This window comes from Anabrus simplex, chromosome 1 (assembly GCF_040414725.1).
Source record: "Anabrus simplex isolate iqAnaSimp1 chromosome 1, ASM4041472v1, whole genome shotgun sequence".
NCBI lineage: Eukaryota > Metazoa > Arthropoda > Insecta > Orthoptera > Tettigoniidae > Anabrus > Anabrus simplex.
The window spans coordinates 809,387,308-809,404,977 of record NC_090265.1 but is presented as its reverse complement, the minus strand read 5'-3'; the positions used below and the strand labels follow the sequence as shown (position 1 = coordinate 809,404,977).

Here is a 17,670-nt window from a genome sequence, read left to right as displayed (position 1 = left end):
TCGGCCACGTTTTTACGCATTTATTACGAAAACGTGTTATCCTCTTTCATTTCGAATTTTCTTTTAGAGAACAGCAGTCGATGGGTGTTACTAATCAACTCCAACATCGCCTTTGAATGTCAACGAGAGAGATCGCAAATGCACAAAGTGAGAAAACAATACCGTTCCGAAGATGATCGATAGCATTTTGTTGCAAACGTTTCAGTTTTCTTATTCAAAGAGCGTCACGTATCCTAACTTAACCGTACTATACGTATGATGAAAACACACTTCAAGCGCCAGTAGAGAAACTATAACTTTCTCGCTATAAATTTTCATAATAGCCTTTCCATAATTTAACCAAACGCAACAAAATATAAACTAACCTCTGAAATCAATTAAGCACTCTGCCATATCTCGAGGTTTATCCCATTCTTACTTAATTGCAGTATTTAGTCTCAAAATTAAGCGGTAGTTTAGTCAGCCTTAATTTTTAATGAGTTAACAACCGTTATCGGACACGTTATTTACGCATATATTACGAAAATATGTTCTCTTTCATTTCGAATTTTCTTTACGGAACAACGGTCGACGGGTATTACTAATCGACTCCGACATCGCCTTCGAATGTAGACGAGATAAATCGCTAGTGAACATAGCGAGGAAACGATGCCGAAGGTAATCTATCGCATGCAATATCATCGCTGGGGTGTATAAATATTGGTAACGGAAAAAATCGCATGCGCTTAATCGCTCGTAATAACGGATGCGCCAGTGATAGGGTTCTCGCTATAACCGAAGAACGATATACAGTTTAATATAGGAATTTTGAAGGGACAGAAAAAAGTCGTCGCTATAACGGAGTTCTCGTTATATGCCGTACTCGCTATAATGGACTTCTACTGTACTTCAAGAGACATACACCAGGCTACAAACCAAAATCAATAAAAGCTCTAATGGGAGGGGTTTTTCAATAGAACAAAGGCAGCATCTCTCAGAATGAAAAAATATTGAGCTGATAAGAAATCAAGAAATTCTTTGTATAATTGACTAAGTGTTCCAATGTAGGCCATAAAATGTAAAATAAAATAAAGAAAATAAGTGATCTGCCATCAAGGTCATAGCTAAAATGCCGTATGCAATATCCCCTTCCTTCCATTTTGTTGTTTGTCTTCAGAATTGTGGACTTGAGTGTAAACTTTTCATTAATTGACCTATCTCGTAATAGCCACAGAATTATTTATTCTAATTGACAGGGTTGTACACTCTGGCCCCACCAGTTTGCCCATGGCTGCAGCACAGATGGGGCCAAAGAAAGAACCACCCCCACCTCCTCCACCTCGGCCTTACCGGACACATGCTCGTAGTTCATCACTGGACCTTAATCGTTTGGGTAAGTTTTTTGATGTAATGGAAAATCAGAAAGGATTTGCAGACATTCCTTCTTTGTTTAAGGTTGTTAGTCTAAGAAACACAAAGAGTTTAAGTGATAGAGTTGCAACTCAACAGTAAATTGCCAAGAACCTACCTGTATTAGTGTGATATGGAGCTAACAAAAGAAAACAATCAACAAGGACCTTCAGTTAATCTTCTGGAACCTGTGTCTCTTTCTTTCCACACTTAATCTATATCACCTCTTCTATTCTCAGTTCCCACATCTTTTCCCACTTTCATATTTTTAATTGTACGTTCCAGCTCTGGCATAATGTCGGTTTCAGATTTCTCTTTTGTCAGTTGTGTATTTGTTAATATAACTTCGTTGCTGTAACCCTTGCACATAAAAGTGTTTTCGTTAATAAAATTTACGATGCCTCAACTGAGAACAAATCCTTCAGATACATTGGTGGTTATGAGGTTGTTCTGTAGCCTTCTGTTAATATTGTTTAATACTTTTTCCTTTCTATTGGGTTGTGTAATGCTTCAGTGTTCCATTTCTTGGTCTTGAAATATCCTAATATTTCTTGAACCTGACATTGATCATTGCTAAATCCATGAGTGGTCAAAGTTGATGTCTGCACCTAGATGAGTAAGGGCCTTGCTTATTTGATGTCTGTATCTGTGTTTACAGCAGTGTAGTCAATCTGTTCAAGTCTTTTGTTGCTAGAATTTTTCCTTCTTGGGTCTGCCTCAAACCAAGTGTTAGCAATTACAAACTTCTTTTCATGGCAGAATTCAACTAATTGTTGACCTTGTTTGTTTCTTCTACCTAGACCTAACGTCCCCAATATGTTTCCTTCATTGCTTTCTCCTGCTACATTAAAGTTGCCCATTAGAATTACATTATCACTTGCTTTTGCAGACTTAATGAGTTCATCCGTTTGTTCATAAAGTTAATCTACTTCTTCACTGGTTCAGGTTGGCGTGAAGACTTGTATTATAACCAAGTTAGCCAATGCTGCTCTCAGATGGGTACTTTTTCTTTATTCGTGTCAGAAGTATCAACCTTACTTACAGATATTAAAAAAACAACACATCTACATTCCTACTATACAAATATACAGGTCTGTTATACAGTCACAGTATTTAAAAAAACATGATATCCACATTCCTACTATATATATATATTTATTGAACGAATCAACGACTTCCCGCAATTACGGGTTGCCACAATGGACAAAGTAAAGCATATCAGGATAGAGAAAGTTATACAGTCACAGTATTTAAAAAAACATGATATCCACATTCCTACTATACAAATATACAGGTCTATTATACAGTCACAGTATTTAAAAAAACATGATATCCACATTCCTACTATACAAATATACAGGTCTATTATACAGTCACAGTATTTAAAAAAACATGATATCCACATTCCTACTATACAAATATACAGGTCTATTATACAGTCACAGTATTTAAAAAAACATGATATCCACATTCCTACTATACAGATATACAGGTCTATTATACAGTCACAGATAAAGCAACAGTTCAAGAGCTAGATAATTCTCGCCCAGTATTGGGCGACGTCAATAGCTTTGGGGGAGGCTGCAATCAAGTCTTTCATAGTGCATAGATGTTGGATCGTCTGCTGCTCTCCGCAATCACAAAGTGATGAATCATTTACGAAACCCCACTTCCACAAATTTACTTTTGTAAAATGGGTACTAACAACCTCAGAACTTCACTTCACAGTCCAGGACAACAGCTTCACCTCCTTGTCCGGCCACACTTCCAGAATGGATAATATGGTATCCCTTACTTTCAAATTCTTCTTCCATTCTGTATCATGTTTCCAAGAGTCCTAGAATGTTGATACCTAGTCTCATCATTCTTTTACTTGTAACATTTATATCTTTCTGGGTTTTGACATCATTTACACATTCCGTGTTACAACTTTATGACAGAGATTTTGCTTGATAACAATCTGAGAAGCTCTGTTTCTTCTCCTGCCGCTCCTGACTGCAGTAGTTAAATGCCTCCGGAGTTGCCAGTTCTCTGGACACTTAATTGCTGTGCCATCATAGAGGGAATCTTGGGAAGATAATGCGGTAGTTCCCTGTTGCATTCCACATTGCAGTACCTGATCATCGAGGTTATTACATCTTGCTCAAGGACATTTAAACTGACAACCCACTTCAGATTCTTGTTCATTGGCCTCTCAGCAGATGCTGAGACAGTCTGCTGCTGTTGTCTCAAATATAAAAATGATACCCACCCTTAACAAAGGGCTGGTACTTTTTACTCATATTAAGCTGTCTCTTCCACCCCCTTCAAACGAAGTCCATCGTCACCACTGTAGTTGCCGTTGAGGTCTCCACTCATTACCCTGAGCTTGCACCTTCGTTATTTATGGCACCTGGAGAGAGGGTGTTCCAGTATATTAAAGCCTCCAGGAATTAGTCTAGCCTGTTGATCCACGGATTTCTTTTCTGGAGTCTGAATTAGCCTATTTATGTTTAGGCCCCCTATCCATTACCTGGGGATGCACACTCTAGAGGTTACAAGCCCCCCAGAAGAGAACTCCTATGGAACAAAATTACAGTACCTCGACGCCTCCAGAAACCATAAAAGTAGTTAGTAGGATATAAATAGGGGCTGCACGGTTTGGGGCACATCGCTGTCACCTTGCATTCAGGAGATAGTGGGTTTGAACCCCACTGTTGGCAACCCTGAAGGTTGTTTTCTGTGGTTTCCCATTTTCACACCAGGCAAATCTGGGGCTGTACATTAATTAAGGCCATGTTCGCTTCCTTCCCACTCATAGCCCTTTCCTATCCCTTCATTGCCTTAAGACCTACAGGTGCTGGTGTGAGAAATTTGAAGAAAAAAGTTTTCTTCCTTCCATCACAACTTGTGTTCTTGATTGCAGGTAAAACTAGCAACGTGCTGGGTACACCTCCAGTTGTACCACCACGGATATCTCCCAGCACAGTGAGTATACTATCCCATGATCAAGAAATAATTCTATCTATATACAGTTCAAAATTAAATATTGTAAATTCGTGTTTTAATATTTTGTAGCAGATCCTGTATTTTTATGCGGATGCTAATTTGTTACATTAGTATAAAGTTACAGTAGAAACATTTTCAAGAAGGTGATTATTCTTGCTAACAGTTATTTAATAAAATTGTTATAATCTTAATCAAAAGGAGTGTGATGCAGCTCTGATTAATTTAAGCCAAAAATGTTCTTTAATATCTGGAAGAAACTGGTCTTTTCCATTCAAATTGCATTGATGGTGGTCCTTTACTGTAACACCCTGTGCTCTGTCCTAATTTGTGATTTCATGTTTTTAAACACATGCAGCCTCTCAAAAGTAAAGAAATAGCAACTACCTTATTGATATAATTGTCATATTTTAGAAAAGATATGCCGGCCCCGTGATGTAGGGGTAGCGTGCCTGCCTCTTACCCGGAGGCCCCAGGTTCGATTCCCGGCCAGGTCAGGGAGTTTTACCTGGATCTGAGGGCTGGTTCGAGGTCCACTTAACCTACGTGTTTAGAATTGAGGAGCTATCTGGCGGTGAAATGGAGGCCCCGGTCTAGAAAGCCAAGAATAATGGCCGAGAGATTCATCGTGCTGACCACACAACACCTCGTAATCTGGAGGCCTTCGGGCTAAGCAGCAGTCGCTTGGTAGGCCAAGGCTCTTCAGGGCTGTAGTCCCATGGGATTAGGATAGTTTTAGAAAAGATACTTATTCTATAAAGGAAAATGGAAACGTTGTTTTTGTCCTTATTCCCCAGTTCTGTTGCTCCCTCTTTCCACACTGACCTGTTATTGTGTTTATCTTTTTGTGGTGTCCTTTTCATGTTTCTATCTTTCTATTCATCGTTTGCTTATATTGACCCAATAAGATCCTTTTCTCTGTCTGTACTTATCCTGTATTCCTAATCTTTTTATCACTTCACATTTCCTTTCTTTATCTGTCTTTCTTCTGTCATACACTTCCCGTATCAAGATGTAAGATCTATTAGACGGTTAGAAGAGGAACAGTATAGCTTCAGGCCTAACAGGTCCACAGTAGACCTAATCTTCAGTGTCCATATGTTAATGGAGAAACATTGGGAAAAACACAAAGATTTGTTTATGGTTTTCTTTGATATTGAGAAGGCATATGACAGCATTGCAAGAGGGAAGATATGGGAATGTCTGAGAAAAAAGAATGTCCAGAGGGACTGGTGAGGAAAGTTCAGATGCTGTATGAGCACTGTACCAGCTGTGTATGATTGGGTGTAGGACATTCATCCTGGTTCCAGACCAAAAGTGGAGTACAGCAAGGCAGTGCACTATCATTATTGTTTATCACTATCGTGGATGACACAATGAAGAATATCGAGGAAACCTGTGGTCTTCACTGATGATGTTATATTCTGGGGAGAAACTGAGGAACAATTACAGTTGAGACTTGATGAATGGAAGGTTAAGTACCAGGCGAGTTGGCTGTGTGGTTAGGTGCACACAGCTGTGACCTTGCATCCAGGAGATAGTGGGTTCGAACCCCAGGGTTGGCAGCCCCAAAGATGGTTTTCCATGGTTTCCCATTTTCAGACCAGGCTGTACCTTAAGGCCATAGTCGCTTCCTTCCTGTTCCTAGCTCTTTCCTGTTCTATCGTCGCCATAAGACCTGTCTGTGTCAGTGTGACGTAAAGAAATTGTATTAAAAAGTTTTTAGTTCCAGGTGTTCAGTCTCAAGATAAGCAAACCGAAAACAGTAGTGATGGCAATAAACAGAGAGGGATGACCAGTGAACATCATGCTAGGAAACCATCCACTAGAAAGTGCGGAAAGCTTTAAATACCTTGGCAGTGTGATATATCAAGATACACTACCCACGAAGGAGGTGGCAAACAGAGTGCAGAAGAGCTCTCACTTTTACCAGCAAGTACGAACACTCCTCTGGGATCCCAAAATACCAACAAAATCAAAGCTGGTTATGTTCAATCAGTACTTCATACCAATTGTAACCTATGGTCCACAATTCAAAAAACCAAACTGGACAATTGAATGGATGAAAACCATAACAGTATAAGTAGCACTTTGGTCATTCAGAGGAAAAGACATTTAAACATCTTCAACATTCATATAAAGCATGCTATTTGTAGTTATACCACCCATCACTAGAGCGCAGAATATTACCGCTGTCACTTGTATCTCTTTGCTGGTGAAAGGATACATCCTCCCGGAGTTACATCCTGCACTTAACTTTTTTTTTTTTTAATGTCACTTATACCGTTATGGTTTTCATCCATTCAATTTTAGGAAACATATGGTTGGCAAGGAAGCTGGGACTGTTACATCATTGTTAGATTGAGTCAGCATGTCCAGATTGAGGTAGTTTGGTCATGCCGTGAGGATGAAGCCGACAAGGACAGCTTATGTAAACTTGGAGAGACATGTGGAAGGAAAACAGATGGTGGGAAGACCAAGAACCCACTGGATGGACATCATAAAGATGGATATTGCAGATTGGGGAAGGACACTGGAGGACATCATTAACAACAGAACATATCTCAATAAGACAGAATGGAAGAAGCTCACAGACATTACCCAGAAACTGGAACTGTAAAAAGTTGATGATAATAAGACGGTCTATCAATGAGTGTTGATACCTGCCCTCCCGATGAAGCTGGAAATCAGAAACAAGTTTGTCAGTTGCCTGAGAAGAAACTGGTCTAGAAGAACTGGAATTGATGAGGAGAGAGCTTGTGTAAATGAACATGGCAGTGTATGAAGATGTGGAAATTATCCTTGTCCATTGATGTTTTTATTATATTTGTCCTAGTCTCCTCTTTCTGCTACTCCCTCTTCCTCCTGTTGTTGTGTTTATACTATTTTGTGTTCTTTTTCGTGTTCCTTATTACCATCGGTTTCCTTTTTCCAGCTAGGTAGGAACGTTAATGGCATCTTTCCATTTTCCTCTACGCAACCACTATTGTTGCTCCTCAGGTTCCTTCTTACTATGTTCTTGATTAAATCATCCACCTTAGTCTGCATCTACTTCTTCAATCCTCCAATCTTAGCCTCCATCAACTGATTCATTATCCTTCTCCCTTTCATTCTCTTAACATACCCATACCATCTCAGCTTATTTCTCTCCATTGTCTGAAAGCTTTTCTACTCTGATTTCCTTCCTGACATCCATATTGCTTATCCTGTCCTTTCTTGTCTTCCCTGTTATACTTCTTAACATTTTCACCTCTGACCTGGATTTTACCCTTCCATCTTTTTGTCAGTGTCTGATCCCTGCTGCGTATGTCAGTATGAGGCAGGAATACATTTCGAACACCTCTTCATGCTTCCTTGGTAGTTCTTTCTTCCAGATCAAGTTCCTCACACACTGGTAGAATGCATTTCCCTGTTGTACCTCTTACTGATCTCCATGTCCAATCCTGCATCCTACATCAGTTCACATCCCTAGTGTAGTACTTAAAATTTTCAGTGATTTCAAGGTCTTGTCCCCCAATTTTTACAGTCTTTCCTTTCTCCATTCCTCAACACAATTGTCTTTTCTCCATGCTTATTTTCGTTCCATAATTGCCAATATAATTACTCAGAATGTCCAGTTGACCTTGTATTTCCTCTCCGTTTTTACCCCACATTACAATGTCACCACCTGTCCTCATATTTTTCCTGTGTCGTCTTTGCAACTTTATCCATTACCTTTATAAACAACAATGGTGACAGCGTACTTCTCTGTCGTAATGCTTAATTCTGTCCTTCGTACAGGAATATGGACACTGCTGTAACAATTGTTGTACATTGCTTGCATGATTCAGTCATTTGTTTACCAAAACCTTTCTCTTTCTTTGCTGTCGGGACACTATTATGTGTCTTCTCCATATCAAGGAATGTCGTCGCCATTTCTATTCCACATTCCAATTGCTTTAATGCCATACTTCACTTTCTAGATGTCCATTCACTTTTGTCTCCTTTATAATATCCTTTCAGACCGATGACCTTCGATGTTAGGCCCCTTAAAACAACAAGCATCATCATCATCATCATCAATATCCTTTCAAATATGTTTGCTACTTGTGATATGAACCTGATTCCACTCATATAATTGATCCATTCCCACTGCTTTTCCCCACTTTCATTCATTTGACTGTAGTTTACACTTTTTTCATTGTGACTTCAATCTTGGCTTCTATGTCCTCACGCTGTTCCTCTATCATCCTGACTAACCTACTTATCACATTCAGAAGGTTTTCAAAATACACTCAAAACTGGTTAAGATGTCCCTCTCTAACGAGTTTCCCTGGTCATTTATTATTCCAAAGTCCCAGACCATGTTCTGTTAAATACATGTTAAAGAAACCTGGATAGCACATTTACGTCACTCTTCAGTATGTTCGTAATTCCCACCATAAGGAATTTAAATTAGTGTTCTCGGCCACGTTATGCGCGCAATGCGCACGATGTGCCAGCGACGACTGGCCTGGGTGAGGACTTGGTAGAGAACTTACTTTCATGGCCCTAGCATGTCGACCTACGGCTGCAGGGAGCATCAGTCTCAAGCCAGTCTTTGATGTTCACGAACTTACTACGCTGGCGTAGCAGGGGGAGAGGTGATACTGCCATGTGGCACGTCCCAGGTGGCGGATAGGGGGTACTAACCAGCTTGCCGGCAGACTTGAGCAAAATAAAATAGCTCTCGCGGTTCAAACACACAATGCCCTGTGGGTGGGGGGCACAGACAAAGAATACACCCACGGTATCCCCTGCCTGTCATAAGAGGCGACTAAAAGGAGTGACCCATGTAAATTTACAGTGAAAAAAATTATCATCACTGTACAAGGAGCTGGAAATTGTTTTCATAATAGATGAATGGTAAAGTGAAGATGCGCTTTCACGTACTGTAGTATTGGAATCAGAAAATGTCAAAACGAATGAGTAAGCCACTGTATGGAGATCATCTGTGAAAAGTTTTAACAAACTCATTGCCATGTCATAACAATTTGAATCAGTCTGTTTCTTTTTCTTTTACAGAAAATTGGATATAACTATAATTTGTTGTAGCAAGTAAATTTATCGCCATGGTGAATTCTTGTTATAACAGACTTTTGCTGTACAGAGTTTTTGAGCTAAAGATGTCCACTTCAAATAACTCTTGAACTGATTTTGATATTTTGATTTCACTTTCATTAATGGTATCAAGGGGCTCATAATTAAACTTACGATACTTTTCCAGAGTTTCAGTATCTGCTGAGATATTACTAACTTATCGCCTGAAACCTATCTGAGTTTGTGCGAAGTTAAGACACTCGCAAAAAGGACCCACATAAGGTTGATGTCGGGAAAAACATCCAGCTGTAAAACTGGTCAAAATCCACCTGTGTAACACAGATCGCATCTGCGTGGGAAAAGTAGCAGAGAAAGAAGAAGAAACACGAATAAAAAGGAGGGGGGAAAAAAAAAGTCTTGTATGTGGGACAGATTTATTGAATGTTTGAAAGGAATGTGGTGATGGAATTGATTGTTTAATTGTACCCTGAGCTTGATAGACTTAAAAGTGAGTGGCAACTTATGGAAAAAGTTTCTTGTATGTGATGTAGTTACAGATATCCTTACCATTCTAAGTGATGACAGGTAATAAACAGTCAGAAGCAGAATCAAGCAAGTGGCAGAAAAAACTGTTGCAAAGCTGACATATCTGATGAAAAATGACCCTTTAGCAAAATTGTTTAGAGCCACAGCAGAACTTTTCTACCTTAATTGGGTAGCATTTTCCCTCAAAAGTGGTGATGAAATCCACAACAAAAATACAGTGTACTTTGGCAAATGTGGCTTCACATTGTATAGATTTTACCTTTTCAGATCTTAGATCACAGAAATATGAAAGCACTGCTGAATCAGAATTAGACTCCAGCTCTTTGAAATAACAAACAGTATCCTCCAAATATCTTTTTATATATAATTACATATGCAGCAAAAACTTGGGCAATGACTCAGAGCGATGAGACTAGAGGAGTATGGTATAGAAGACAAGGAGGGATAGAGTGACAAATGAAGACATACGAAAAAAGGTAAATGTGTAAAAATGAAGTGACAAGCTGGAACAGAACAGATTGAGGCGGTTTGGACATGTCAAGTGGATGAAAGAAGAAAACTGCCAAGATAAACACTGGAAAGAGAGAATGAGAGAGACCAAGATTTTAATGGATGGACTCTGTGAAGAACAGCATAGGACAATGGAACCTTGACTGGAAAACAGTGTTGGATGAGGGATGGTGGAGAGACAGGACGAAGTGGGGAGGAACCATATTTCCCCCACCCAGTGTCAGCTGGAAAAAGAGAAATGGTGGTGGTGGTGGTGGTGGTGGTGGTGGTGGTGATAGAGAACTGACACCATCCAGGAACCCCAGCAAGTGACTATTGTTGAGGGGAAACAATTTTACTGATTTGTCACTATTTTCATATTTTTCCTTCAAATACCTAAGATAGACATGCTTATATTTCCATGTGTTCAGAAAAGCATTTTTTGTTTGAAGGATGCACTCACAAAGACCTTTAAGTTCATTGGCATGTATTTTACCAAATCCATCTAATGTATGGCCCCAGCACTGAATATGGATAAGATTTTCTGATACAAGCCCTTTAAATGTATGGACACAACTAGTCATGTATCTAGTGCCATCTGTAACTATGGCCGTAATGTTCTTATAGTCCACTGAAATATGTGTGAAAACTTCTACCAATGCCAGGGAACATCCAATTGCAGTCACGTTTTCAAGTATTTTGACTCGTGCCACAAATAGGTAGTTTTGAAGGGGAATCATTCTCGTGAGAAATTCGGAACAGGTTAATAAACACTGCCTCACTGTTCCTATGTGTTGTTTCATCACAATATGTAATTTATTTTTTCTCCTTCACTGTTTCTTTTACACCATTGTCATATTTTTCTCTCACTTTAGGAACATAATTCTTGCTAAGCATGTTTGCAACCAGAAGATCTCCAGCGCCTAGAAGAATAAAGGAAAATAGAATGTTAACAAAGTTGCACAAACAGAAGTAATGCTATCTCCCAGTGACAATCTGACACAAATCTCACTAAATGAAAGCGTTTCCTTACCTTTGATGTATTTGCTCATCCAAGTTTGAATATTAGGGTGATCAAGCTTGTTTGCTCCCAGCAAAGCTGACACCATACTTGTTATGAATTTTTTCTTTTCAATTTTAACACATTCATCATTATCGAAGCTATCTGCGATTGAAAGTTTTCGTTTTTTGTTTCCTGGGTTTCTTTATTTCTTGTGCCCGTTGTTAGAATGTTTGTCTCACAAAATTTTTCTTTCCCATGTGACTCTCATATTACAGATTTTGCACATCATCATTTTGCATTTCACATCGAAAACATTGAGCTATCTTTTGCATATTCTAAAGCACGTGAATGTACAGTATCCATGGATGGTTTCTCCATGTGTATACTCCTGTGATGTGCTCTAAATCTATGTGTGTCTTTCACAGAAACCCGATGCACATGGCTAGTTCATTGAAGTAGACACTTTGAGCGCTATTGTGGTCAAGAGTGTTCCATTTTTTTAAAATTATGAGGCGTTATTGAGAAGAAAAAAATACACTGATAACACCTTTGCTCTGACAGCAGCCTGGTCCGAATACTCTCTGGATATCTGTTCTGAAACTTGCATTTCTGTTGTTAGCAATTGGAACACATTGCTAATGGTGAGAGAGTCAGATAGAAACTTTCGAGAATTTTTTATGAGTATGCTTACAATATTCATAATTTATTTTAAAGAAAGCTTTATTTTTGCTCAAATTCAGAACTTTTTATTTTTTTATCTTGTGAAAATTTTGTGATTGTGTGATGATTTTGTGGAATCTGGTCAATTTTGTGGCAATTCACGGATACATTCTGTATAATTTTATGGCTTTCTTGATGGGGTTTGTATTTTGAATGCATAAACTCAAGTTTTTAATATATTTCGCACATGTTAATACCAAAATCACACCCTTACCCAATGCATATCTGTTTTTTCTCTATCTATTACCTAATGCAATATTAGAGATATTAAATCATATAATTTATCATTGTGAGTTCATGAGCCCAGTAGCTATTAGAAGGTGAGGGAACTCTATATGTCAATAGCTAATATGTTGTATGTAGCGTCTTTTGGCCAGCCTACAGTTAGCGTGTGATACGCGTGAATACATTCCATTTTCTCGAATTTGTAATGACTGTTAAGTTTTTGTTTTTTGTTTTTTTTGCTAGGGGGCTTATGGCGACGATGGGATAGGAAAGGCCTAGGAGTTGGAAGGAAGCGGCCGTGGCCTTAATTAAGGTACAGCCCCAGCATTTGCCTGGTGTGAAAATGGGAAACCACGGAAAACCATTTTCAGGGCTGCCGATAGTGGGATTCGAACCTACTATCTCCCGGATGCAAGCTCACAGCCGCGCGCCTCTACGCGCACGGCCAACTCGCCCGGTCTGTTAAGTTTAAGGGTAGTTGTAGGGAATAGGGTAGTTCCACTTTAAAAAACTAAGTCAGTATCTCTGTAGATATTGATACCCTGGAAAAGTACCGCACATTCAATTATGAGTGCCTTAATACCTGTAATGAACGTGAGAACAGAATGTCAATATCTTGAACATTTCACAAGTTATTGAAGGTGGACATCTTGTTATAGACATCACCCAAGAAGCTGATAGGCCAACGCAGTGAGGGTGACGTCTTGGCGTTGGTTGGAGATCAGACGAGCTTTGCAGACTTTGCTCAGTTTGGCCAAGAAGAAGACGCTGGTGATGGCCCACCTGTTCGTCGACATGGAGCATTCGAAGTGTATCGGAAACCCACTACAAGTGAGTATATTGTGTTGTTCTGAATCTTTTATTTTAGTTGACAACTGAACATCAGGATTCCTGAAATGTATGGGTTATTTGTTTTAGGATCTAGTGGATCTGACGCTGCTCTTGGTCTGCCAGAAGTAGAGAGTCCATCGGAGGATCCTCCCAATCACAGGCATAGGTGTGTACTTTGACTGCTAATTACTTATACCGTATTTACGCGAATAATACCTGCATATTTTTTTTTAAAATTTGAGGCACAAAATTGGGGTGTGGATTTTATTTGTGTCAAGGTTGGCAACGCTCCAGGCTCTCTTAGTTTTCTTAAATTCAAGTTGGTGGTTAATTCAAAATCATGTAGTTTGAAATCCAATTTCTGCGTTCCTAACACTTTGAACTAACGAGGTTTTACTGTATCGCAAAACTAACGTCCGAATTCTCCGATGTGTCTTTTTCAAGTATTTACATTGCATGACAAGAATTATCCACCACCGGTCATGTTACTATCCAAGTAAAAAGAGAACGCGTGTGAGAAGCGTTTTAGGAATCTAGTGTGACGAACTTGTAAGTCATTTAGGAGAGGCTTCTAGTGATGCAAGAGACAACAAATCTTCCCATCTACAGGGAAGTGAGCCTACTGCAAGTTCAGATTAATTAAATATGTCATGTAAGTAAACCTACTACCTAATTTTCATGGCAATTATATTTCATAGCAGTGATAATGTACTTCTATCATCTCAGCTAAAGCTGCTATATCCGGAAATTTACACGTTCATATTTGCGGATATGAAATGTTTGCTTATGCCTACGTTGCTCTTTCGATGGAAGGAATTTTAGTTCATTTAACTTTTTTTTTTTCCAAAATGAGCCTTCCTAAAATTGGGGTGCGGGGATTATTCGTGTAAATACGGTATGTCCTCCCTTACAACTGTTAACTACCGCCACCCTTTTTATTTTTTACGACAGGCCTTTGGTGCTTGGGCTAGAGTACATTTTACAGTGGAACCTCGATTCTCAGTTTTTGGAGGGACCATTAAAATAAAACGTACAACATGGGAAAACGGAAAATCTGGGAATGAATGAAAGCCATCAGCAGTTGGGCTAAACATGACAAAAATGAAATATGTATAGTTATAATCTTACAACACTTTTAAACCAAACCAAACCACAGCCCCAATGGGCCTTTGCCTGCCAAGCGACCGCTGCTCAGCTCAAAGGCCTGCAGATTACGAGGTGATGCATGGTCAGTGTGACGAATCATCTCGGCCATTATTCCTGGTGGCTCTCTAGACCGGGGTCGCCATCTCACCATTAGATAGCTCCTCAATTAAAGGTAATCACACAGGCTGAGTGGACCTGGAACCAGCCCTTATATCCAGGTAAAAATGCCTGACCTGGCCGGGTATCGAACCCGGGCCCTCCAGATGAGAGGCAGGCAAGTTAGACCGCGAAAGCAGCATCAAACATTAATTACCGGTACACGAGTTTAAAATCTCGATACTTTATATTCAGTTTTATAGGGAAAACTTTGTCAGTTTCCCGTGAAAACTTCTTTCAGTTCAGCAACTTTGATTAGCCAAACTCTTTGAAAAATAGAATACCGGTAACTTCAAGCCAAATGACCACAACTAGGTAGTTTTTAATTCTCTTACCTAATAAATAAAGCACATTAGATACAAAAGCACCTTCTTTTCTTCTATTGTAATTTGGTCTCTGGTTCGTAGTCATTTTCTGGAAATCTTGTACTGTACCACGTAAATTAGGCCTACATCGACTTTTAAAGGTTATGTATGTTGAACTCGAGAACGATTTCGAAGGTAGAAGTTCTCAATTGTATTATGTTCAGTTTCTGCCCGTCCTTAATCCAATCAAATTGAAAAGAGAAAGAAAAAAAAACATCAAAACTTAAGAAATTGGGCTCAGCTGGAAAGCGCGCTTACTGCACATGCCCGTACAAATAACGTGAACAAATAAAACGACTGCGTTTTTTTATATTCAAAACCAGAGGTAAGGTTATCCACCTGTTCAATACTACTAATAACGTGTTATCATTAAAATATCACATTTTATTATTCCATTTGGTGGGTACCGGTTTTGGCATTATATAATGCCATCATCAGCCCAAGATTTAAGCAAGCAAGGACACTTAATAAAATACATATATATGTACATAGATAGCTAGCAATGGTAGTTGCGTTACATCATAAAACATTTCACCACATAATATCTCTAAAAACATTAAAATTCTGGAATTCTAGATTTAAGATAAGAGTTTTTTGTATGTACAATTCAGTATGTTCTTATCACCCAATAATGTTGATTAATGATTTCTATGTATAGAGCTACAAGTTATGTAAGATCATTTTTTTTTTTTTTTTTTTTTTTTTTTACCATCTATATAGTTAAATGACGATTATTCTGTTGGTCTTGAACACCATATAGAGTCCTCGAGAACGTTCTAACGTGTAAGGTTAAATCCTATATACATAATAATCACATTTTAGAGTATTACTGTACAGTATAAAATAGAAAAGGCCATTGTACATTCAATGTAAATAAGAATAGTTCCTCTTCGTAAAACTCAGATAGCCATTGTAAACTGGTCAGATGTTTAGAGCAGGTTGACAGCTTGTTCTTAGTGTAATTGTTGTTGGAATCTTACTGATATGTCTTAACTTGATGAGTCATATAATAATAAGAGGCTAAAATTTCAGTAATATCTTCAGATATAGGTGGGTTGAGGCAACTCATATTCCTCCCAGATTGAATATGCACCAATGGGAAGTTTATCAACAAGAATGGCTGAATTTTTCAAATATTTTTATCCGATAAATAACCATGCTTCTTTCTAAAGGAATATTCAAACTGTTTCAAACCCTAACATGAACGATTTTAACCAAGGTTCCGGTATTGTTAAAATTCTTACGACTCAGGCGACCATATCAGCTGAAGAAACCCCAACTCACGCAGTGATAAATTCTAGTCAATACAATTTGAGAAACCCTAATTCACGCTGTGATCAATCCAATCCACAATTGGAAGTCTAGTCATTATAAAATAAGTTAATTAATTGTTCATAAATTCTGGCAGAACAAAAATTGGTACCAAAATTTCTAAAACCCACGCAGAGGAAGGGTATAACCAATACGAATAGAATTCAGAATAAGGTCAACGAGATTTGGATAAGAAATGAAATTAAAGCAACGTACAAAATGAAAGCCCTCCTAAATTTACAATTATATACGGTTCATTTACTTTTGGCCCAAATGTTGTCTCCGTTGGAATGGAATTCATTCCAACTACAGTACCTCGATAATTCAAAATCGGTTAATTCAAAATCCCACATAATTCGAAGAAGCTCTCGTTCCCGAAAACATGAGATACAGTTTTGCATGTTATTTAAATTGTTTAATTCGAAATACGGATAATTCGTAATTCGAAGTACAATGTCGGCCCCATTACCGATATTCAGACTTTTAATTCGAAACTGCCTTTACATTTTAAAACAATAGTATGTTACAGAGTAATTTCAACTCGAAATTTATCCGCGTCATAATAGAACGCGTGTTTTGAAACGTGGAGGGGTAGCTTTCCGCACTTACACTCACTTCGGTGGGTCTACAGCGCGCTTCATGATTGCCAAGTTGAATGAAATCGGAATTCTTTTGTATTCAACCTTTTAAGGAGCGCCGTAACATCACGCAACAGGCAGTGTGCGGGAAAACAAAATGTGCGAACACTGGCGATGCCGACAGTTGACAAAAAAGCGTGGCTCATATAATAAATTCGTAGGCACCGAACAATACTGTCATTGCCGATGAAAGTGCATTGCTTTATTTTAATGCGAGCCCAAACGGTCTTATGGTTTTAAAGGAGAAAGTGCCAGCCGGGGAATCGTACAAGGGTCGGGGATGGGGTCATTGTAGTGCGTTGACATGGAAGCGAGAAACTTTATCCCCTCGTCATAGAAAAGTTCGATAAGCTACAATGTTTTAAGGGCGTCGGACACTTTCCATCCCAGTACAAAGCATCTAAAAATGCAAACAGTACAAATATCCAAAAAATAATGCATTTGCACGGGGGAAGCAGCATAATTTATCCTTGTCTTTGAATTGTGTGATTGTTTTTCTTTCGTTGCGTGAGGTTATGTTCGTCAGTGATTTATCCAAGTGCATTATTTGAACATTGTAAATTCACCTTGTTGGATACATTTCGGATTGAATTTATTAATGGGTCTTAGAATACTTTGTGACGCGGCAAGTGTTTACATTTCTGAAGTACGAGAGAAGTGCCATGGCGGGAAATCGTACAAAGATAGAGTCATAGGAAAGTTTGATTTTAAGGGCATCGGGTACTTTCTGTGTAAATACAAGGCATCTAAAATGCATACAGTATAGTACTCCAATGAATAAAGCACTTGCACATGGGAGCCAGCGTAG

The 17,670-nt window shown here is 38.8% G+C and overlaps 1 protein-coding gene across 1 annotated transcript in view; it reads left to right on the top strand.

Moving 5' to 3' along the window:
- Reps (RALBP1 associated Eps domain containing) overlaps positions 1-17,670 on the top strand; it is a 187,150-nt gene that overhangs the window by 163,322 nt on the left and 6,158 nt on the right. The window contains exons 10-13 of the mRNA XM_068225238.1: positions 1,236-1,372; positions 4,295-4,356; positions 13,075-13,246; positions 13,334-13,412. Of these exons, the coding sequence (XP_068081339.1) occupies positions 1,236-1,372; positions 4,295-4,356; positions 13,075-13,246; positions 13,334-13,412 (450 nt within the window). The remainder of the gene's footprint in view (positions 1-1,235; positions 1,373-4,294; positions 4,357-13,074; positions 13,247-13,333; positions 13,413-17,670) is intronic.